The sequence below is a fragment of the Schistocerca serialis genome, chromosome 1, assembly GCF_023864345.2.
Source record: "Schistocerca serialis cubense isolate TAMUIC-IGC-003099 chromosome 1, iqSchSeri2.2, whole genome shotgun sequence".
NCBI classification, from domain to species: Eukaryota; Metazoa; Arthropoda; class Insecta; order Orthoptera; family Acrididae; genus Schistocerca; species Schistocerca serialis.
Genome location: NC_064638.1, coordinates 309,762,977 through 309,787,442, shown reverse-complemented (window position 1 = coordinate 309,787,442; position 24,466 = coordinate 309,762,977). Strand labels below are relative to the sequence as shown.

General features: G+C 42.5%; 1 protein-coding gene across 1 annotated transcript in view; it reads left to right on the top strand.

Moving 5' to 3' along the window:
* The first annotated feature begins 8,315 nt into the window (after nt 1–8,315).
* Nucleotides 8,316–24,466, top strand: part of LOC126469392 (septin-2) — a 127,859-nt gene continuing 111,708 nt past the window's right edge. Inside the window, exon 1 of the mRNA XM_050096629.1 lies at nt 8,316–8,699. Coding sequence (XP_049952586.1) covers nt 8,637–8,699 — 63 coding nt within the window. The 5' untranslated portion in view covers nt 8,316–8,636. The remainder of the gene's footprint in view (nt 8,700–24,466) is intronic.

Here is a 24,466-nt window from a genome sequence, read left to right as displayed (position 1 = left end):
GAAAAAGAGAGCGGAAAATAAAAAAAAAGCCTGTGGACAAAAACAATCTTGTGTTTATATGCTTGCGACATGCCACCTTAATTTTACTAGAGTTTGGACAGTTATGCTGAACGAGCATCGTTTATCTTGCACTGAAGTCCTTCCCCTACAATGTGCTGTATGAAGTAAGACATTTTCTGGCAACTCTGTTTGGTGACTTTAGGAGAAGATCGTTCGACGTGGTCTGCATAACAGTTGTAACGTCTCCATCTTATCAGTGGCGTACAGATCCTGATAATTGGATAAGAAATTAATAGTGTAATAAATATCTGTAAAATAAGCAAAAAATTATCAGATCAATATGCAGAGTTTGGGAGGGTTCGCATCACATCCATTTATGAACGTCGTGCAAAAGTCTGTAAATTGAGATAGAGTCGGACAGGATGAGGACCTTAGAAACCCAAACGGACTGTGGTAGTGGGGTGACCTATACTGGATGAAATGGCATCGAGAAACTTAGACAAACTTTGATTTACACTTTCTTTGACAGTGCTTAGGCGCTATTACCATTACCCGTGCAAACGTTCTCTTAATTGAAGCCCATGAACTGTAGTTGTATATTACGAGTTGATTGCTGCTGGTGGATGAATTTCTACTTAAAAGAATGTCAAATAATTTTTTGCGTTCCAAACTGGAAGCCCTCTATTTAATTTACCAAATTGAAAAGAAGTGAATATCCCTGACAAGTAAAAGGCATTGTAGCCACGCGGTATTACCCGAGTGGTCTAGGGCGCTGCAGTCATGGACTGTGCGGCTGGTCCCGGCGGAGATTCGAGTCCTCCCTCGGGCATGGGTGTGTGTGTTTGTCCTTAGGATAATTTAGGTTAAGTAGTGTGTAAGCTTAGGGACTGATGACCTTAGCAGTTAAGTCCCATAAGATTTCACACACATTTGAACATTTTTTGAAATGCATTGTAAATGCAGATGTGCAGTTCTGATTTCAAAGGGCAAGATGTGTACGTATTGATTTTGATGCCGCTATCAACCTTTATTTAGATGTTAAGATCCATGCAAAAGATGGAGTTTTTTTGTGTCTTTAACATCGACAAAGTGGGGGAAACCATGAACTACGAATCATAACTCATAAGGGACAGGTATTTCCAGTTAAGAATCATCTTTTCATTTCATTGTGTGGGTGGTTACTGAATAGAGATCTTGAAGAGCAAGTAAAGCGTGTACGAAACCTCTTCCCCGATTTCAAAATTTATTTTTGACTGAGAGTTGAAACCAATGTGAATGGCAGTTCAACTAAAGAACTTTAAAAAACATGAAAATGCATGAATGTGTTTCCAAGTCAGCACGCCTTACAAGTGTGGCTTATGTTACCGATATACAGATTCGGTGCCTACAACAGCCAAAACAGAAGGGGACTGATGCAATGTCAGTGTATACCCATTGTTTCATTCCATCGGAAACGGTCCAACCGGTTATATCATATTCCAGAAGCCAAGTTTTGCGAATATTTCCGGTCACGTGTAAGCAGCCGCTTCTAGCTGTTTTGCTTTGTTGATGTAGTGGGTTCAGGTTTTGCTTATTACCGTCGTTGTATCTTTCTTATAAGGGGGACTGCGGCTACTCGTCGCCACCGATTTCGCCCAGATTTACGGTAGAGGCGGTGTTCGGCCAGAAATAAAAGGGACAAGTGGGAGCTCCAGATGGCAAAGCGTATACTAAAAAAGAACGGCATTTTTCGCGCCAGCCGGGGGAGATATAAGCGATTTATGTTCGCGTAGTTTTCAGGCAGCAGTTGGCACAGCGGAAAGAGTACCGAACGGTAATCCGAGGATCGAGGCGTCCAGTCCCTATACGGAAAATTTTTCTGTTTTTGCATCACTTACAATGAAAAGGAACTGTATTTATTAACATTTTCATAATAAGCATTATAAGGAAAGGATAACAAAATCTATGATTGCAAATCATGCCATTTATGTTTGTTATGTTCCTGTTAAACAATCTTTGGTATTGTTGTGGCATAGTCTTTGCTTCTGCGCAGTCTGATACATTCTTAGTTGAAGTGTGGTAGGTGATGGTCTTATTCAGTAGTACTTTGTTGATTGATTGTTTCTATTAGATGAAGAAAGGATGAATACGATTTATATACTGGAAGGCGAAAAGAATGCAAATTTTGATTAATGACATTATTTGTGAAGAGTAGTAGTTTCAGATAAGGCTGGAGCACTACGCAGATGGGAATGACTGTCAGCTAGCTAACTCGCTCTGAGCTCAGAGAAAGACTACGCCACTTCCCTGAGCCATACATTAAGTTGTCAACTGACTAAGCTGTTTGGGTTTATAGAAACTCTCGGTTAACATTGTAACCTTTTTAAATTATTGTTCACTTTAAGTATAGTACTGTTCGGACCAATGTTATATGCGAAGATCACGAGAGATTTTACTGTTTGAATATAAACTTCATTTAAAATCGTTGTCGTGGAATGTCTTTTCATAGGAATAGTTACTCTCCCTATCCCACTGTTTAAAGAAGGTTTATCATTATGCATAACCACAGTGCACCATGTGGTAAGCAACAGGTTGAACATTGTTTGTAAATTTTACTTAAAAATAGAAATCTTGCTTATCCGCTTCCTGCTTGCTGTTTGTTGTTTTGCTTTCGAGAAATCTGCAACAATGTTGTGAAGACGCGAGATAAGCAGGAATTTTGATTAGGGCCAGATAATTGTTTTACTCCAGTTGCGCTTTTAATACAACAAGTTACTGATTAATGTAACCAGTTACAGTTCAGTTCAAATTAGGTTCTGTTCAGTCAAAGGTTAGCATACAAGTTTAAGTTGGATAACAGTTTGTGAGTACGTAGTTTTGGTAATACGTAGACGTTTTATAGAGTGGGAGGCATAAGTTGGGCTAAATTTAATACAGAAACATATAGTGGGGAGGATACAAATTTCCAACAAAGGATTGTACTTACCAGCGTCCAAGAGCACTCAGTAAATATTATCTCATGACGGGATTGTAATTAAGATGTATAGGATTTTTATCCGTTGGTTCCATTTTTTAAAAATTTACTGGCCTTTGAAAAGTTCCCATGCAGCCATCTCAGTAGTGCAATGTCCGTTATGAAGATGCGAGCGCAGGGACAGCACAACATCCTGTCCCCGAGCGGAGAAAATGTGCTGTTTATACTACCAGGAATCGAACCCAAGCCCTTTCACATACAAGGGAAACTCACCATCGCTGCCACCCCCCCACTCCCTCCCCAGCAGTTTTAGGGGTATAGAGGTAAGATGGCCCAGTGGATAGACCGTCAAAAACCGAACGCAGATCAAGGGATGAAAAAAGGGAGAAGGTGTACTGAACTGAGAAAAAAGATCAAAACAGAAACAGTGAACGGTCCAGGTTCAATACATGCAGTTTTGAGCGTAGGCGAACAGCAGCGGCGTCCGGTCACTGAAATGTTTGTTCTCTTTCTGTAGTCTTGGTAGTTGTCATACCGTACATTGGTTATAGAATATGAGTCATGTTGTAAGAATACGTTGTCGTCGCAAGTAAGTGTGATGTCAACTGATTAAGCGGGCCCAAAACCACATAGACGTCTTACAGAAATGAAAGCAACAAATAAACCGGTATGAACTACGTCACTAAAAACGAATTCAAAAGTTAAAACATCCAAAACGGAACGGAACTTCAAAAACGTTAAAAACATACGTTACGTTTTGATAGTGCACAGAGAAAGTGTGTGATTGTGGAACTGTTGCGGCCATTTGTTGCAGCTTATGTGACAAGCTATTATGTTTTCATCATTTTAGTGGGAGTGATCACATTCACATTCATACGAACACCAAAATCAGGCAAGGAGGCATATATAACTCACTTACCAGGTGTCCAAATTAGGTGAGTCGGTAAGATTTTCCTGTCATATGACACACGTATTGTCAGCTATGCCGTGTATGACACACCAGACATGTTTTCCGGTGGAGGATTCGGTTGACTTGTCGCCTTATCTTCAAACATTTGCTGTTCCCATTCGAAATCCACTTTCTTTCGGCTGCTAATAAAAAATGGTTCAAATGGCTCTGAGCACTATGGGGCTCAGCATCTGAGGTCATCAGTCCCCTAGCCTTAGAACTACTTAAACTTAAGAACATCAGACACATCCATGCCCGAGGCAGGATTCGAACCTGCGACCGTAGCAGCAGCGCGGTTCCGGACTGGAGTGCCTAGAACCACGGCCGGCGGGCTGCTAATAGAGTATTTGTGGAGTATCATCTGTCATTATAGGTCTCTTCGTTACATCTCGTTGCTAATGGACGTTACACCACTACGCAGACAAAAGTTTGAATACAGCAAACAGCGTAAATAATAATAATAATAGGACGAGGGAGGTTTGAACACGGCTCGCCCGCTTGGAAGACCGACACTGTTACCACATTTTTTTATCTCAGTTTGTTCGTAACTGATCGTTACATTTGTTCGGGGCCGACGTCCTATGACGCTTCTTGAGGTTCAGCGTTGATCCATTAACTCGGTTTTTTTTGTTACAGAGGGCAGCTAACCCTTTTTTATTTTTTAATCTCATTTTCTTCGATATTGTTCGTTGCATTTGTTCGGTGCGGATGTCCCATGACATGCGTTCAAGTTCAGTGTTGAGCCGTTGACTCAGTTTTTTATCACAGAGGGCAGCTAATCCTCTGGCCGAACACGCTGAGCTACCGTGCCCGCTGCAATTAACCACGACGCCGATCCTCATTCAGTTTGCTCTGTTTTGTACTTTTTGTCCTTGGACCGTTCACTGTTTCCATTTTCCTTTTTTTTCACAGTTCGGTACACCTTTTTCCCGTTTTCAAGCTTGATCTGTGTTCGGTTTTTTTATAGGCTATCCACTGAGCCCTCTTAGCACAAAATCGGAGGGAGGTACGATGGGGAGTTTCCCTTGTTAGCAATGTGTCGCGCTGACACCGCAGCTGCGGAGGCGGCTGCAAACGAACATTAGGTTTCCGGCGCAGGTAAAACCGACCGTTGGCGACAACGCTAGGTACAGCAACGGAGCACATTCGCTTGCTAGCTGAGAAACGGCAATTTTTCGAGAATATTGCGAGAATAGAGTCAGAATATTGTTTTTCTGCAGAAAGTTTAAAATAACCATATAAATGTAATAGTGCGGCTAGATGCCAAGAAAATATCGTCGTCCTCTGTTTTTACGGTGAATATTGTCGCAACACATGTAAATCATGAACTGTAAAATAATAAAGGTATCTAATGTTATATACGAAATTTTCGTGTACGCCTTACAATCCCTTCTCGGAAATTTATTTGCAGCCTCAAATTTTCCTTCGGCTTCCCTTTTCATGCCTTTTATGAAAATATTAATAATTGCAATATACTGAGCTCTGTTTCAGTTTATTGCATTGTAAGTAACGTAAAACTGAGAATAAAAAAATGAGATTCCCGTGTAGGTATACGGAACACACGACCCTCGGATTAGTGTTCTGTACTCTTTACTCTGCAGTATCTGCTGCCTGGAAACTACATTAACATAAATGTCTCAAGCCTCGCCCGACCCACGCCAAAATGTTATTTTTTCTACGCATTTGGCCATGTGAACCTCCCGCTTGTCAGTTTCATTTCTGGTCAGCCCCAGCATAGACGATAAATTTGGACGAATCCGGTGATGGCGAGTAGGCCCGGTCACCTTTTTAGTTCTGTTATGAGGTGTAAAAAAATACGTGTACAGAATTTTAGAAAAGAAAAATGTTCTATATCGCGTGGCGACATGATAGAATCCACAAACAGCTCGGAAACTAACGCGGAGTACCACGATGCATGGCGCGCGCGATAAACAGTGTCAACCTAACCGGAGGGGAGTGTGTCTAAAGCACGTTCTGGAACAAACACGGAAGTAAGACAGCGCGAAAGAATTCAGGACACAATTGCAAGCGAGCCCAGGCCGAGCAAACAAGAATCCGAGGTAGGCTAGTACGCGACTGACTCGTTAAGTCCACCTGGCTGAACCAGGGAAGTTAGGACGCCGATGCACTGCCCAAAGTATGCGGCAGTCAATCCGCTTCCGGTGGACCGGTGAAGTGGCGAACAACTCAGACTCGAACCTCGAATAACTGCTCGTCAGACAAGCATGAGTCTGAAAGTTTCTTCGCGTGACAAATGTCACAGACACCGTTTCCCTGCAATGAGGTCATCAGGGTTCTGACGCTGGTGATGTCAGAGACGGTGTTCAAACTCCCGTGTGACAAATATTGTGTGAGATGTTGCTGAAAAGTTGTTCGTTTACATTAAATCACGACTGGCATTTGCCTGCTGATAATTGACTAACGCGTCGAAAACAACAAGATGTATCAACGGGAAAGGCCAACCATCTCTTCTGCTTTGTCAATGAGTGCCTCCTACGCCAAATGCATTCCCCGCAAATATAAAAAGAAATCCATAGGACAACATTTCCAGCAACGTGTGTAAAACAGTATTTATGACACCACAGTTTGAACACGGTCTCTGAACAACGTGCTTATGATATTTTTGTCGTATAAAAAAGTTTCTTTTTGTGTCCTCCAAGTACGATTATCGGGCGATTGTATACATAATTTTTTACATCCTGTATAATTTGACAATCAGTTTTCTCGTAATTTTTATTAAACCACAGCCTTTTGCACACTGAGCAGTCGCATCTAAATTCGTTAGAGATGAATGTAGGTTCGACGCACGTATTACCACAAATCCATTTGCCTTCCGTGATTTGTCTCTTATTGATCGTGGATGTTTTTCTTTTATTTGTCGTGGACGTTTTTCCACTGTCGCTTAAAATCTCGCATGTTCCACGTGTCAGTGTGACTTCAGTTAAAGTCCAGATTGTTTCGTTTGGAGTTGATAGCAGGGGTGTAGACTGTTCAAAATTCTTTCTTTTACGATAACCTTGCCACTCCTTAGATGACACTGCAAACTATTTTGCTATAATTTGAACTGTACACACGTGACTAGTACCTTGTTCATCTTTATTGTATTCGTTAGAAGTCTTTATATTGTGTTACATATGATAGGGTATTTAAACACTAAAATACCACATTTAAAGTGCCTGCTGGATCATTTGTAGCTAATACTAATTCTCTATCTTCCTTAGTTCCATTTTTAACCACTGTCTCGGCAAACTCCACTTGACTTGTATTACTTTCATTATCTATATGCTTTGGTTCTACTGACTGACGTATATTCACCTTCCCTCTGTAGTTAACTTGACACTTCACCATCTCCTGTCTACTATCTTGAATATTCGTTATCAAAACAGTTGTTTCCTCCTTAAGATCCCTTCAAACACAGTCACCAGCTTTAGCTCATGTTCTTGTGCTCAGTACTGCTGATACTTGATCATGGGCCCTGGGCTCAACTCCCACATGGCTTGGAGATTTTCTCCACTCAGGACTGTGTGTGTGTGTGTGTGTGTGTGTGTGTGTGTGTGTGTGTGTGTGTGCGCGCGCTCTGTTCTTCTCATCATTTCGTCATCACCGAGGCACAAGTCACAGAAATTGTGTCAAAGAAAAGAACTTGCACCATGCATCTGAACTCCCCAGAAGGGGACTTCTGGGTAACGTGAAGCCATTGGTGTCAGAGGACGCAGATTTTTCGTACAGCGTCCGTTCGGTTTATGCAGTAAGCAGAGGTGGTATCACATGCAAGTGAGAGCTACAGCATGACCCTGTAGTTAGACTTTTTGGTAATGTTCAGTAGAATTTAGTGGAATTGTGTTCCAGCTAGGGGAAGCTGTTGATAGAGTAGAACTGCCGCGAGCATATTAGACAACCCAGTTGAACCGTCTGGAATTGCAAGGCTTGATTCATTATTTGGAGCATTAAAGTGAAAGAATGTACTGGAATTGTACTATTTCGTCTCGTCAGTGAAGAGGTCATTGGAGACGAATCACTGAAATGGATTAGACAATGAATGTGGAAGTAAATTCGTCGTTTATTCCTCAAAGGAGAAGTCGTAGCATCCGCCTTAGATGCAGGATACTGGAAAAACCTAACTCGGAATGACAGGTCAGAATTCAAGCCCCCACTCTTCCTGAATGTATGTTCTGAGTCTTAACCAGTGCTCAGCTCACTCGGTAATTACCGGAGGTGCTCTAGGAATTTTACGATGTTCAGGAGACAGCCGGACGGTCTATTTAAAACCAGACTTCACCGGCGCACAACACGTGACGTAAGTTATGATTCATGGTGCTGCAGGCGTCACACGCGGGGGGATGGTCATTATGAGGCGATCCGACAGTGTGTGAGCAAGCTGAAGAGTCAGCACTCTTCCTCGTTAGCTTTCGGGCACACAGTTCCACAGAATTAGAGAGAGAGAGAGAGAGAGAGAGAGAGAGAGAGAGAGAGAGGCAGGTTCGACAGGAAGTACACAGGAATGCTCGATGCGATAATAGATGGCAACATGATGGTGCGTTGTCAGCGCAGTGGGTCGCGCTAGGCGGGGACGCGCAGAGGCCACAGTAGTGGTGTACGATACAGAGCGCAAACAGCAGTGTCCGGCCGGGGGGCGGAGCAGCGCGGCCGCGATAACGCGGATGTGGCTGGTCGGCTAGCGCGGCACAGCCAGTGCCACTGCGGGCCTGCTGTCCTGTCCTGTCCTGTCCCGCCATGGACTCGTACCAGCTGGAGCGCAGGCTGCGCCGGCCCGTCGTCCTCGCCTACAAGAAGCGGGTAAGTCGCAGCACAACCGTCGGCGCCGTTCCTGTCGCAGCTCGAGCGTTTCGCTCGTGGGTTGAAGCTGGCTGGCGGTGGATCAGCAGCAGATCTCTTACACTGGAGGCGTACGGTTCAGTTCCTCACCTTTCTTAGGGATAGCTGTTATCACAGAAACAATCGGTTTTTGCTTACACCCGTTTTTTCATATCCAGTGTAACCTGACTGATAAAACCGCTTAAAATTAATAGTTTCTGAAACAAGCGATTATCGGTTTTTTTGTGGCTATTATTTACAACTGCGTAGACATCGCACAAACATTGAAAAATTCAGTGTTTCCCCTCAAACCTTTGCATTATACGTTTTAAGAGACAGAGTCAAAATATCAAATGAAATAGGTAAAAAAATAGTCCTTCTACTGCTCACTGGTTTTCTCGAAAAGTAATCAGGAGTTGATTAATGCAAAAAAATTCACCAGTATTCTGCTACTTGTTATAATCTATTAAATATCTGTTAAAAAGTCACGTGGTAATCGAGGATCCACCATTATTTGGGCATTACGAATAGTCAGTGCTAAGGGTGAAATCTGGTTTAAATTCTGTTTTTCGTATTAAGTTGTCAGATTCTAAGGGCTACAAGGATATAAAGCCTTATTATGTAGATACAGGCAGCAGATCAGCTAATTTCAATTTTTATTACAAACTATGAATGAATGGTTAAGTTTCTGACTCATTATTGTTGCCGTAACTTTGTCTTTTATCATTTCAAGGAAATGACATACAAATAATAAGCTTTTGTGTAAAACTTGTAGCGTTCTTTTTCTTTATTTGTTACGAATGAGAAAGCTCTTTTTTAGTCATACATATATATATATGACTAAAAAAGAGCTTATATATATATATATATATATATATATATATATTGTGCCGTCAAACCAAAAATGCTGTTTCAAAAATTCAAATGAACAATGTAGAGAGTGGGCAAAATATAACATTTACCAGGGACAATTACATGACAATAGTTAAAATTACAATAACGAATCAATTCATTGGCCAATATTTATTGCCCAATCTGTTCATATATACTCATTATATAATGTATTGATCTGTAAGTTGACTCTTTTCATCAGGATCAATACTACAACCTTGTTAATTTTTTTTAAGTGTTACCTAAAACCAAAAATTTTAGCGACACTGCTACGGCAAATTGATACATCAGTTTTATACCCATTTATTAGTAAAAAAGAAAAATGTTACGGCAGAGACCAAAGAAATACCGAAAAATACCGGTTATTCACAACTAAAATATCGGTATTGGTTTTAACCAGTCGGTTTTTAGCATCCTTACTGGTCTCTTGAGCAAGACCATGACAGATTCCTGCCCCCCTTTCTTCCTTGCTTCGCCAAACTAAGCTAATGATGCGTCTCTAATGGTTCAGAGGTCGACGGGACTTGAATTCTAACTTTCCTGAGGGGTTCAAAAAGTCTGCCAAATTTAGGCTCGAACGCACTTTTGCATTTTGCGAAGAGAAATACTGAATTTTTGCCCAAAAAATTACTTTGTTTGAGTTGTGGCCCAGTGTGAGCTTCTACAACGCTATACGAGAACCGACCATCCCTTACTGCCGATACTTTACTAAGGTAGTTCATCTGCATTGCTAAACAGCTCTTTCGGAACTCCGCAGCCATTGCAGGTTGCCTATCAAACGACTTCTAGGAACAAAAAATTTTGTTTTCAATATTTCGCCCAATTTTTGATCGAATTTTTAAATTTAAAATGTTGTTATGAACTACTCATAAAGGTGTATAATCCAGTAAGACAAGAATTACACTTAGATACGGTGTATATGTGCTGATGGGGAGTAACTCACCTCGCACAAATACCCGGACTATATTCATCCACTATTTTAGAATGAGAGTACTTAGCGACTTAAAACAAACTTCAGGTATAGTGTCAAACCTTTCCTCAGCTTTTTCGCGCTCACATGCTTAACCATAGAACACTGAAGGGGGAAAATGATACATTGCTACTAAACCATCGGAAAGTGTACTACCCAATAGTTCATTCAGAGGAAGTCATAATTAATGGGTATATGATAGGGTATGCATTAGTTAATTACAAATGTTAGATTTTCAGTGGTATGTTACATTCCAAATTAATTACAAAATGTCCTGTTGTATGTTCTACTGCAGTGATAAATTTTAGGACGGTTTAGTAATCTTTGGACTTGTAGTCCGGGGTGATATGTTACAATACAGCATCACCGGTCTATTGCGGTCTAACTGTGTTGGTGAGGCAGTAAATTTCCACAGGGCAGTGACTGCGTCACTGCAATTCACTTTGGAGGTGTGGCGGTGGGACTTGTAGTCCCGTACCACCCTCTGACGGTGATAGTACTACATGAGTCAGGCAGAAAAATTTTACCTAACATGGGCGGGTGAAGGTGTGGCGGTGGGACTTGTGGTCCCGTACCGGGGTTTTTTTGTTGTAGTAATCTAGGGGTAAAGTCCAATATGTAACGTTTGAAGCTTTCTAATGCATGCGAGTTAGACTATTCAAGCAATCGGCAGGTTTGTCGGTTGTTAAGAAAAGCGCTTGCATCCAGTTTCCAGGGCGCTGGCTGGCACTCCGCTTTTTTTTGAAAAACGAAATTTTCGGTCTGTCCTCGTAAATATAGAAAAAGCCGCAATGAACTTGCGATCCAGCTAGCTACGTCAAGGAGATTCCTGCTGACAACTTCAAAATAGCACCAAGGTAAACCGCTAATTTCTATTGCGCAAGCTAAATTTGTCGCTAATTTCTATCTTTATTCATGTAGAAGATACAGACAGAGTTGTAAAATTGGTGTAATCGCCTTGAGACACGCTTTATATCTGATGAAATTTTCTGCCGTCATAATTCCAACCAAGGAACTGCTAATCAAAAATCAAATCCCACCGCACAACTATGAAGTGGTGACTAAGATGGCAAATTGATTGTTTTGCACCGGAATAGGATGTCGGACCATTGAAACTTCGACTTGCTTTACACGGTGTGTCCGCATGACGCAGATGCTAGAGCACTGATCATGCAAGGCAGAGATGCCTCTTCTCGCCCTATTTCAACAGTGTAATCGTTCAAGGAAGATAATCTGAGTACACACGCAGCTATAGAATCAGAAATTCTGGTGTTTCTGTATTTGAGTGATACGTAGGATCAGAAACTCTGCTAGCAAACATTCATCAATTGTAAGGGTAGTTTGCTGTGTGGTTTTGCATTGGATCACACAGTCTTCAGCGGCTCTTCACCAAATAATTGAGATTCATTCGGTTTGTTACTATCTATTGTTGTAGGAATGTGTGCTGTTTACGAACAAAATATATCCATGGAGTCGTGAAGTGATAGTTGGACACTTTTTACATATTTTAGGGGCAACCTGATGAGCGTTTTGAGAAATGATAGAGTGAATACTGTGGTGTTCTATCCCGTGACTAACTGGGCCAGTATGTGTAGCATCTTGGGTCGTGCTAACAGTCTAATTTACTGGACGCACATGGACCTGCTACTACGCTTATTGCAGACGCTGAAACTAAAGCTAATTTCGTATGATGATAAAGCATGTGCTACAGGCCATGAAGCGTCTCTGCCCACCTGTTATCTTCATTATGGCAGATATGTTTCATATATGCGTTAAACAAAGTTTTTTTTACAGTAACCTGGAATACACTTTTCTGAGTTTTGTTAAATTTTTCACGTAATGTGTGTTTCAGATTTTAGTATTCTATTCTGAGCAAGTCAGATTACAGTGTCAGATCGTAATTAATGTTTAGGTGGTTTAATTTTGATAGTGAAATTCCTCTGTGAAGTCTCCAGAGACATAACTAGTCCAAACCAACAGATTACTCGCTAATTGCCATTGGATCCCATGGGATTTGTATATCGATACACACTGAAGAACCAAAGAAACCGGTACACCTTCCTAATATCGTGGAGGGCTCCCGCTAACACGCAGAAGTGCCGCAAAACGACGTGACATGGACTCGACTAATGTCTGAAGTAGCTGGAGGGAATTTACACCATGAATCCTGCAGGACTGTCGATATGTCCTTAAGAGTACGAGGGCTGGAGATCTCTTCTGAACAGCACGTTGTAAGGCATCCCAGATAAGCTCAATAATGTTAATGTCTGAGGATCTGTTGGTCAGCAGAAATGTTTAAACTCAGAAGAGCGTTCCTGGAGCTACTCTGTAGCAATTGTGGACGCGTGGCGTGTCACATTGTCCTGCTGGAATTGCCCAAGTCCGTCGGAATGAACAATGGACATGAATGGATGCAGGTGATTAGACAGGATGCTTACGTACGTGTCACCTGTCAGCGTCATATCCAGACATACCACGGGTCCCATCTCATTCCAACTGCACACGCCCCACACCGTTACAGAGCCTCCTCCAGCTTGAACAGCCCCCTGCTAACATAAAGGGTCCGTGGATCCATGAGGTTGTTTCCATACCCATACACGTCCATCCTCTCGATTAAATTTGAAACGAGACTCGTCCGACAGGCAACGTTTTTCCAGTCACCAACAGTCCAATGTCGGTGTTGTGTGGCCCCAGAGAGGAGTAAAGCTTCGTATAGTGCAGTCGTCAAGGGTACACGAGTGGGCCTTCGGCTCCGAGAGCCCATATCGATGATATTTCGTTGAATGGTTCGTACGCTGACACTTGTTGATGGCCCAACACTGAAATCTGCAGCAGTTTGTGGAGCGGTTGTACTTCTGTCACGTGGAAAGATTCTCTTCAGTCGTTGTTTGACTCGTTCTTGCAGGATCTTTTTCTGGCCGCAGCGATGTCGGAGATTTGACGTTTTACCAGATTCCCGGATTCCTGATTATCACGGTATAATGGCCGTACGGGAAAATCCCCATTTCATCGCTACCTTAGACATGCTATGTCCCATCGCTCGTGCGCCGACTGTAACACCACGTTCAAACTCGCTTAAATCTCGATAACCTGCCTTTGTAGCAGCCATTACCGAACTAACAACTGCGCCAGACATTTGTTGTCTTATATAGCCTTTGCTGACCGCAGCGCCGTATTCTGCCTGTTAGCATCTCTCTGTATTTGAATACACATGCCTGTATAGTATCTTTGGTGCTTCAGTGTATATGAGTATACATCTTGGAGGATATCTGAAAATTTGTAGCTTATGTCGACCCGGTAAATGTGGAAGGGAAATGTAGACATATGAGATGGATTAGCTATAGCGTTCGTTACACGACAGAGTCCAATTTTACGTGGGCTTTATTAAGACAGGGAATTTGTAATGACGGTCTTCTGCGAACCAGTTCTGAGGATAGGAGATCAACCTTTCCTTGCACTTTGATCAGGCCTTCCCACCCTCTCATATTTTGCCATTATTCCTTTGTGGGAGTTTCCCTCTTCTTACGAGAAAGCAAGCTCGGGACGGCTGTTGTTATTGTTGTGGTTTTCAATCATGAGACTGGTTTGGTGCAGCTCTCCATGCTACTCTATCCTTTTGCCATCTGCTTAGTGTATTGATCTCTTGGTCTCCCTCTACGATTTTTACCCTCCACGCTGCCCTCCAATGCTAAATTTGTGATCCCTTGATGCCTCAAAACATGTCCTACCAACCGATCCCTTCTTCTAGTCAAGTTGTGCCACAAATTTCTCTTCTCCCCAATCCTATTCAATACCTCCTCATTAGTTACGTGATCTACCCACCTTATCTTCAGCATTCTTCTGTAGCACCACATTTCGAAAGCTTCTATTCTCTTCTTGTCCAAACTGGTTATCGTCCATGTTTCACTTCCATACATGGCTACACTCCATACAAATACTTTCAGAAACGACTTCCTGACACTTAAATCTATACTCGATGTTAACAAATTTCTCTTCTTCAGAAACGATTTCCTTGCCATTGCCAGTCTACATTTTATATCCTCTCTACTTCGACCATCATCAGTTATTTTACTCCCTAAATAGCAAAACTCCTTTACTACTTTAAGTGTCTCATTTCCTAATCTAATCCCCTCAGCATCACCCTATTTAATTTGACTACATTCCATTATCCTCGTTTTGCTTTTGTTGACGTTCATCTTATATCCTCCTTTCAAGACACTGTCCATTCCGTTCAACTGCTCTTCCAAGTCCTTTGCTGTCTCTGACAGAATTACAATGTCATCGGCGAACCTCAAAGTTTTTACTTCTTCTCCATGAATTTTAATACCTACTCCGAATTTTTCTTTTGTTTCCTTTACTGCTTGCTCAATGTACAGATTGAATAACATCGGGGAGAGGCTACAACCCTGTCTCACTCCCTTCCCAAGCACTGCTTCCCTTTCATGCCCCTCGACTCTTATAACTGCCATCTGGTTTCTGTACAAATTGTAAATAGCCTTTCGCTCCCTGTATTTTACCCCTGCCACCTTCAGAATTTGAAAGAGAGTATTCCAGTTAACGTTGTCAAAAGCTTTCTCTAAGTCTACAAATGCTAGAAACGTAGGTTTGCCTTTTCTTAATCTTTCTTCTAAGAAAAGTCGTAAGGTTAGTATTGCCTCACGTGTTCCAACATTTCTACGGAATCCAAACTGATCTTCCCCGAGGTCCGCTTCTACCAGTTTTTCCATTCGTCTGTAAAGAATTCGCGTTAGTATTTTGCAGCTGTGACTTATTAAACTGATAGTTCGGTAATTTTCACATCTGTTAACACCTGCTTTCTTTGGGATTGGAATTATTATATTCTTCTTAAAGTCTGTGGGTATTTCGCCTGTCTCATACATCTTGCTCACCAGATGGTAGAGTTTTGTCATGACTGGCTCTCCCAAGGCCATCAGTAGTTCCAATGGAATGTTGTCTACTCCCGGGGCCTTGTTTCGACTCAGGTCTTTCAGTGCTCTGTCAAACTCTTAACGCAGTATCTTATCTCCCATTTCATCTTCATCTACATCCTCTTCCATTTCCATAATATTGTCCTCAAGTACATCGCCCTCGTATAAACCCTCTATATACTGCTTCCACCTTTCTGCCTTCCCTTCTTTGCTTAGAACTGGGTTGCCATCTGAGCTCTTGATATTCATACAAGTGGTTCTCTTCTCTCCAAAGGTGTCTTTAATTTTCTTGTAGGCAGTATCTATCTTACCCCTAGTGAGACAAGCCTCTACATCCTTACATTTGTCCTCTAGCCATCCCTGCTTAGCCATTTTGCACTTCCTGTCGATCTCATTTTTGAGACGTTTGTACTCCTTTTTGCCTGCTTCATTTACTGCATTTTTATATTTTCTCCTTTCATCAATTAAATTCAATATTTCTTCTGCTACCCTCGTCTTTTTACCTACTTGATCGTCTGCTGCCTTCACTACTTCATCCCTCAGAGCTACCCATTCTTCTTCTACTGTATTTGTTTCCCCCATTCCTGTCAATTGTTCCCTTATGCTCTCCCTGAAACTCTGTACAACCTCTGGTTCTTTCAGTTTATCCAGGTCCCATCTCCTTAAATTCCCGCCTTTTTGCAGTTTCTTCAGTTTCAATCTGCAGTTCATAACCAATAGATTGTGGTTAGAATCCACATCTGCCCCTGGAAATGTCTTACAATTTAAAACCTGGTTCCTAAATCTCTGTCTTACCTTTATGTAATCTATCTGATACCTTTTAGTATCTCCAGGATTCTTCCAGGTATACAACCTTCTTTCATGATTCTTGAACCAAGTGTTAGCTATGATTAAGTTATGCTCTGTGCAAAATTCTACAAGGCGGCTTCCTCTTTCATTTCTTCCCCCCAATCCATATTCACCTACTATGTTTCCTTCTCTCCCTTTTCCTACTGACGAATTCCAGTCACCCATGACTATAAATTTTCGTCTCCCTTCACTACCTGAATAATTTCTTTTATCTCGTCATACATTTCATCAATTTCTTCATCATCTGCAGAGCTAGTTGGCATATAAACTTGTACTACTGTAGTAGGCATGTGCTTTGTGTCTATCTTGGCCACAATAATGCGTTCACTATGCTGTTTGTAGTAGCTAACCCGCACTACTATTTTTTTATTCATTATTAAATCTACTCCTGCATTACCCCTATTTGATTTTGTATTTATAACCCTGTAATCAACTGACCAAAAGTCTTGTTCCTCCTGCCACCGAACTTCACTAATTCCCACTATATCTAACTTTAACCTATCCATTTCTCTTTTCAAATTTTCTAACCTACCTGCCCGATTAAGAGATCTGACATTCCACGCTCCGATCCGTAGAATGCCAGGACGGCTATGTCGAATAAAATGACAAGAGGTGGTCAACAGGAGGGCAGTTTAGAGATGTCTCATCTCATGCCTGTCTGCAGCGTTATGTTAGATAATCACGTAAATTTTGCGTGAGGAATTAAAATGGCAAACTATGATTTCGTTAGTTCCAGGTAAAACTGTCATAGTCCTCCTGGAAGTGGCTTCCTCCGAACTCTGCGCAGACTAACCGAGCCAGCTACTGAGCATCCTACAGCTTTAACGTGCCTTTCGCAACTCGGTACAGCTTGGCATTTTTCATATTAACAAATCGCAGATGGATGCGAAAGAACCGGTAGCAGAAAAAAAGTGACAGCCATCGAGAAACACTGTGCGTTAGATAACCGCCATATCTATGCAGGACAATTGTTATGAGCGCAATCAATCGACACTGTCGTGCTAAATTCAGGGGAGCTTGGATTAGTTCTGTCTCATCACCTAAGGTCCATATTGTTGCCGAGAACAACCTCAGGACACTACCAGAATAGTTCCCTCAGTCATACTATGGTCATTTGCTTTCCCCTTCCTACCTCAACTGAGTTTGATATACGAAATTTCCCAGAAAACAATTTAAGCAAGAGAGCTGTTGTGAACTTGGGAAACTTGCTCTGAAGGTATGAGATATTTATGATGTGCATAGTAAATCTACGATAAGTCATCACGAGAAGGACTCAGCTATTGCGATTTTGTGATGTTGCGAAGATTTCACTTCAATCTGGATTCCAGTGAGCGATCCAGACCGGCTTCATTTTACAATAAGAAGAAGACTATACTGAAGCGTTCAGTTCTGAAGGAACGAGGTGGTGTTGTCTTCACTACTCAGCCATCAAGATTTAAGTTTTCCGTGGCTGTTGTAAATCATTTCCAGGGTAGTCGCTGGGAAAGGCAAATGGTCAGTCCCCTTGATACATCCTTATCGTATCATAGCTTGTACTCAGTCTTTAATGAACTACACGTGGACGAAACGTCAGTTTCTGATGTTCCTCCTTCCTTCCGTTCGAATTTGTAGAACAACAGACATCTCCATCATGACTGAAATATATATTTCTATCCAAACAGGTCCAGTGTTTGAAAGTTTCCCTTTTTATGGTGACGCACCTCAGTCGGTACAAACGGAATCCTTAGAGGATCAATTTGCTGTCTTTTATATTGTTAAAAAGCACTTTTCCAAGGAATGCGTAGGCGTATCGAACTGAATCTTACATACAACGTCTACGGTTTCTTCTGAAAACAATGCAATCTAAAGACGGCAACTCACATGTATTGATACTTGCAAAATTAATGCTCGAAACCTGTAGGGTTATTGCCATTGAGCTAGAATCATGAGATTTGCCAAGAAGCAAGGCTTAACAGTACAACCAAAGGAAAAAGCACGAAAATTGTGAGTTTATATCATACGAAAAAATATATCGTTTGTCATTTGTTATTCGACTTCAGAACTTCGAATTTGCGGAACCTGTATCTTGCCAGTATCAGTATCGATAACAGGCAGAAATAGTTGAGTTCTCGATTCTCGTGATGGATGAACTGTCTATATACATAATTAACTTTGTACAGAATCCTCAGTACTACTCTCACCTGGCCAATTTTATTTTTTATTTTTTTTTTAATTTGTTGGCTTTTGTAATGTTTCCATACAGCCTTCTCAACATCGGAAATGTTTTGACAGTTCAGAGTATACATTAGTGTAAGTCGTATGCTGGTACGAAGTCACAAAGGCTTAAGAAAGGACAGATTCCGACATAAAATAAAATTTTACGTCTACAGTAGATTCGTAAGTTGCTCTTAGCTATAAACGAAACCAACAAAAGGGCAAAACATCTAAGCCGTATAGTTGCGGACTAAGGTCGCTCTTCAGTTTTATTATCTATGGATGAAGAAGCTGCAGGCGAGTGGCATCGGTGTGGTTTCTGACAATTGGCGTCGTGCTTTGCACGGCCAGGCTGTTCTACATTAAGCAGGCGCTCAGAAAATGGTTTGTACTGCTCTGTTGTATACTACACAGCTGACGATTATAATTAGCTACACCATGACGGAGGCAGGCAGCAGACGTCAAACTGGCACAAAGTGTACTTCATATATGTTTGAGTATTTAAATGATTAGCGTTTCAGTGCAGCCACACGAAGTAGGTTTGGAGTAACGCAACGTACAGTCAGCATGTAAAGAAAGATTATACATCTGGTTTCTCATTCAGAAATCGCGTTTGAATGTTGTTTGTCTGTGAGAAGATCGTGTTGTTCCTCGTGTAAAGGGGGAGAGGCGTCTACCAGGACGTGCATGAATTAGTAAGTGGCAGGATCGTGGTTAGTGGAAACTGTGGTTATCGTCCCTGATGTTCGCGTCAGTCGGGATCCCTGTCATGGGAGATAGAAATTGATAGGTTCAGGAGGACCCTATTCAGTACCACGCAGGCTCTCAAAGATCCGACGTGACTAGCGTCCGAGAGTAGGGATATATTACTCAAAATGTTCGTGTGTGTGTGTGTGTGTGTGTGTGTGTGTGTGTGTGTGTGTGTGTGTGTGTGTGTGTGTGTGAATTCCTAAGGGACCAAACTGCTGGGGTCGTCGGTCGCTAGACCTACACACTACTTAGACTAACTAAAAACAGCAAACACACCCATGCCCGAGGGAGGACTCGAACCTCCGGCGGGAGGGGGCACGCAATCCGTGAGATGGCGCCTCTAACCGCGCGGCCACTCCGCGTGGTATATATTGCTCACTTGGCCGTGTAGAATACTTACGTGTCTCGAATGTGGAAATGGGCTTGTTTGTAGCAAGACTGACAGTAAGGCGATCACTGTTACGGCTTCCCCCCGATGAGGCGGCAAAGGGGCAACTTCGATAGTGGTGAGCCTGCGTTACGCTGGGCACAGGAGGGGCACCACGTCGTCTTTTCAGACGAGCCCCCTTCCGATTGCAGCATCGCAACGGACGTACTCGTTTGCGAAGCCTCTGAAGAGAAAGGGCCGTTGTAGCCTGCATTCGTCATAGTCATGTGCTTCCTGTACTTGAAGTGATGATGTGGGCTGCTGTTGACTACGCACGCGGTCATTTCTGGTTCGTATAGCCGGTAATCTAGTTATAAAAAAATGGCTCTGAGCACTATGGGACTCAACATCTTAGGTCATAAGTCCCCTAGAACTTAGAACTACTTAAACCTAACTAACGTAAGGACATCACACACACCCATGCCCGAGGCAGGATTCGAACCTGCGACCGTAGCAGTCCCGCGGTTCCGGACTGCAGCGCCAGAACCGCTAGACCACCTCGGCCGGCCAATCTAGTTATATTTCGAACATGTTAAGCCCAGTGACGGTGCTCCATCTTTGAAGAGGTTTTGTAAGGAAGTGAGTGAGTATGCCGGGAACGAAATTTCTGGCTACAGCGCGTTATCTGTACTCATACATTGGTTAGTCATCGTGCAAGCGCTGGCTCCACAGTAAGAACGTGAAAAGAAAGTAAATATGGGAGTGACGGTAGTGTACTCAAAGCCGGACGAGTCATGTGTCACACTTCTAAACCACGGAAATTAATGAGAGAATCGAGTAATATGTATACAGTATTGCAAAACACTGTGTTATTTCTCTGCTGGATTGCACCCCGTAACTGTCTCTCAGTGTTCCGCATGTTTGAAATTTGGTTCAAAGATTCGTCTATACTGGAGCAAAAACGTGGCGTCCTGCGACATCACCCTCGGGCTCGGCAACGCTTTAAACAGCAAGGTGTCGACACGTGCGAAAAAAAGCCTACGGCTCTGAAGTTCATGTGAGGTGTAAGCAGGGTTAATGATGTCACATTGGCACCAAATCTCACCACAATTCTGCCCAACGCCATCGTCCTACCCACATTTCAGACCTTCTTTTGACGCCTTTGCAGTGGAGGTGAGAATCGCTACACTCAGCGCTGAAGAAAACATTTCAGGCGCACCATCGCTCACATCGACAGAAAAAGCCCTGAGGAGGTGGCACAAAGGGCGTAAATGAAACCTTGGGACGACGATTCCCACACATTTCGCTGTTGAAAACGACAGTTCGTAGTCGGATAGGCAACAGGACGACGTTCTTGACAACATTCGACAATGCTGGCGACGCCTGGACCATTCAACGCTACTCTAAGGACATCGTAGCACTGCAACACCATTGAACATGATCTGATTCATTTGGAGTGTAAATCATCGGAAACAGCAAAGGATGTCTGTATTTTTCCATCCCTACCGTTTCGCTTCCTCCTGTAGCGTAATCACAGAGAGGTGCAACATTGACATGAGCGTGAATAAAACGGCAAAGTGTTCTTGTAAGAGCGCCCAGTTCGGTAACACCCTCGTTGCCACACACGCACCTTTGTTGAGCACGTCAGAAACGTAGCTGTCAGAGACTTCAACACTCATTCAACTGAATGGTGGCTCGCGATTGCTCTACTGCCTAAGGTCAGGTGACCCAATCTAAGGTGTGTCGAAGCGGCAGTCTCAAGCCTCACATCATGTTTGACTAAATAGCCAGTACATATGTAACGGCACACATCGCTTTCATATGCGTGTGCAGAACAAATACAGTCCAATAGTGCACTATTGGATTATACTTGCGATACATTAGCACATGAAAGCGATATGTGGTTTTTCATTTGTACTGGCTATTTAGTCAAACTTGATGCGAAGCTTGAAACTTTTCATAAGTGCTTGAAAAATACTGACAATCGAAATCAGCGAATAAGAGGACAATAAATACGAGGGCCGTTCAGAAAGTAACCTCCAGTTGATTTAAAAAAATACACCAAGTTAAATAAAAATATTTTAATATATACATCTTACAACTACATCTTTGCACTATTTTTCTACATAGTCTCCATAGCGATTGAGGCACTTATCGTATCTCTTCACAAGCTTTGAAATTCCTTCTGCATAAAAATCACCCGCTTGTGCCTGGAGCCAGCCTGTGACCGCATCTTTGAGCTCTTCGTCGTCATCAAACCGCTGTGACCCGAGCCATTTCTTCAAATGCATGAAGAGGTGATAATCACTTGGCGCCAGGTCTGGGCTGTAAGGTGGATGGTTGATAACGTCTCTCTTGAAGGACTCAAGAAGGGCCGTTGTTCTGCGAGCAGAGTGAGGACGGGCGTTATTGTGCAAAAAAACAATACCGGAAGTCAGCATACCACGGCGTTTGTTCTGTATAGCCCGTCGTAACTTTTTTATTGTTTCACAGCACACGTCTTGATTAATGGTCGTACCACGTTCCATGAATTCAACCAACAACACCCCTTTGGCATCCCAAAACACCGTTGCCATCAGTTTTCTGGCAGAAAAATCTTGCGAGGCTTTTCTTGGTTTGGTAGGCGAATTTGAATGTGCCCAAATCTTTGATTGTTCTTTTGTCTCAGGGTTCACGTACTTAATCCAGGTTTCGTCGCCGGTCACGATTCTGTTTAACAATGGTTCTCCTTCGTCCTCATAACGTGACAGAAAGTCTAATGCAGAGGCCATTCTTTGAGTTTTGTGGTGGTCGGTAAGAATTTTGGGCACCCATGGTGCACAGAACTTACGGTAACCCAATCTTGCTGTCACTATCTCGTACAAGAGAGTCTTAGAAATCTGTGGAAAACCAGTAGACAACTCCAACATTGAGAAACGTCGATTTTCACGAACTTTTGCATCAACTGTCTGAACGAGTTCGTCAGTCACCAATGATGGTCTACCACTCCTCTCTTCATCATGAACGTTTTCTCGTCCACTTTTAAATAAACGTACCCATTCACGGACAACTCCTTCAGTCATAACTCTTGGTCTGTACACGGCACAAAGCTCACGATGAATAGCTGCTGCAGAATATCCTTTGGCTGTAAAAAACCTTATGACAGCATGCACTTCACATTTGGCGGGGTTTTCTATTGCAGCACACATTTCAAACTGCCACAAAAACTAAACTAGCGCAGGTACGACGTTCACTCGACCACGGCTTGATGCCGACTGACCTGTTGAGTGCGTGAACGCACAGATGACGTCGCTACTCCCCCCACAACCCGCAGTGTGACCAATCGGAGGTTACTTTCTGAACCGCCCTCGTATATTACAGCCAGCTTGGACCTTGTTTTCTTTCTTAAAACAAACTAAGGCTGTGGAACCCCCACAAGAACCAAATTCTTGAATAGATTTATTAAAACTGAACTTTTTTTTCCTTTTTTTAATGCGTTGTGGCATGTTGCGTCATTTCGGTGATGCTATTAATCTGTTGTCCTGTTCCGGAAAAAGAAACAAATTTCATAGGATACCTGATATGCTTTTAAGCACCTTGGTAACGTTATAGTAAGAAAAACTCTCCCTCTCCCCTCAACAGGAAAAATTAATACCTGGAAACTAATTATCAGTTATTATTTTAATGTTAAAGTGACAAAATAAGGTTTATTTAATAATGAAAAGTGAAGGAAATACTTTTTCCTCGATATAACACAAAATATGTACTTTAATCCAATAAATAATTTTTAGAAATTTCTAAGTCTTTCTTTAAATTTGAGGCAACTCATCAGAGTGAAGAATATTGTGTAATGAAGCCATCGAACTGAAAAAACTTAACATGGACATTATTGAAGGCACTGGAGCTGGTAGAAGGTATCGCAGTGTCTAATCAGCTGCGATTTCTGTGAAGTGCAATCAGAACGGCCGGCAAATGTGCCCAGTTGAGAGAGAGAGAGAGAGAGAGAGAGAGAGAGAGAGAGAGAGGAGAACAACGTTTCAGCCTGCCTAAAACGCCTTGCAGCTGATTCAAAGACAAAGAAAAGAGGTAGTGCTGTGCTGGGTACTGGATCACGTCGGGACATGGGGAAATGATGCAGCCGACGAAAACGTGTAGAGGCGGCGTTGTGATTGGATGCACTCTTATCATCTCGTAGTCGGACAGAAGGATCAGGCAACATTGCGAAGACGAGTGATTGGATGTAGTAAACAACGAACTAATACGAATTTTAAAGTTTCCCAGTGAATTGAATGTTCAGATAAATTCAGCCTTGCAGCCAGTCGTCGTTCAGTACCTTCGACGATATTACTGCTGGACGCCTACCATTCATCCTCAGGTGAGTCATTGAAGACGTTGTTAGTATTCCGCGCATGGCTCAAAATCAAGTTTACACACGGACTACACCAGCTGGTGGCAGCGTCCTCGCCAGGAGAGCTGCTGAACTGTCAGCATTATCGTTCCTCTCCGCCGTCGGCGCGCTCCATTTAATCTTCGATTAGAACAAATCGTGGAGATGATGGGGTTTCACGCGCTGTTCAACTGGTAGCCGCTATCACAGACCGTCACATTTTCTGCCAGGCGTTTTTCTACGGATTCTTTAATAATAGTCCAAAAAGATGCTGCTGTGGTCAGAATCATTGTTTTCTCATACTACATTGAATGTCCAGTGAAAATACACTGTTCAGCCAATAGCGGACTTGATTTGTTGCAAAAGGCGAATACGGCATTGGTGTTCAGTGTATCGTTCTTTCACAGTATGTGACTATGTAAGCCATCTCACACT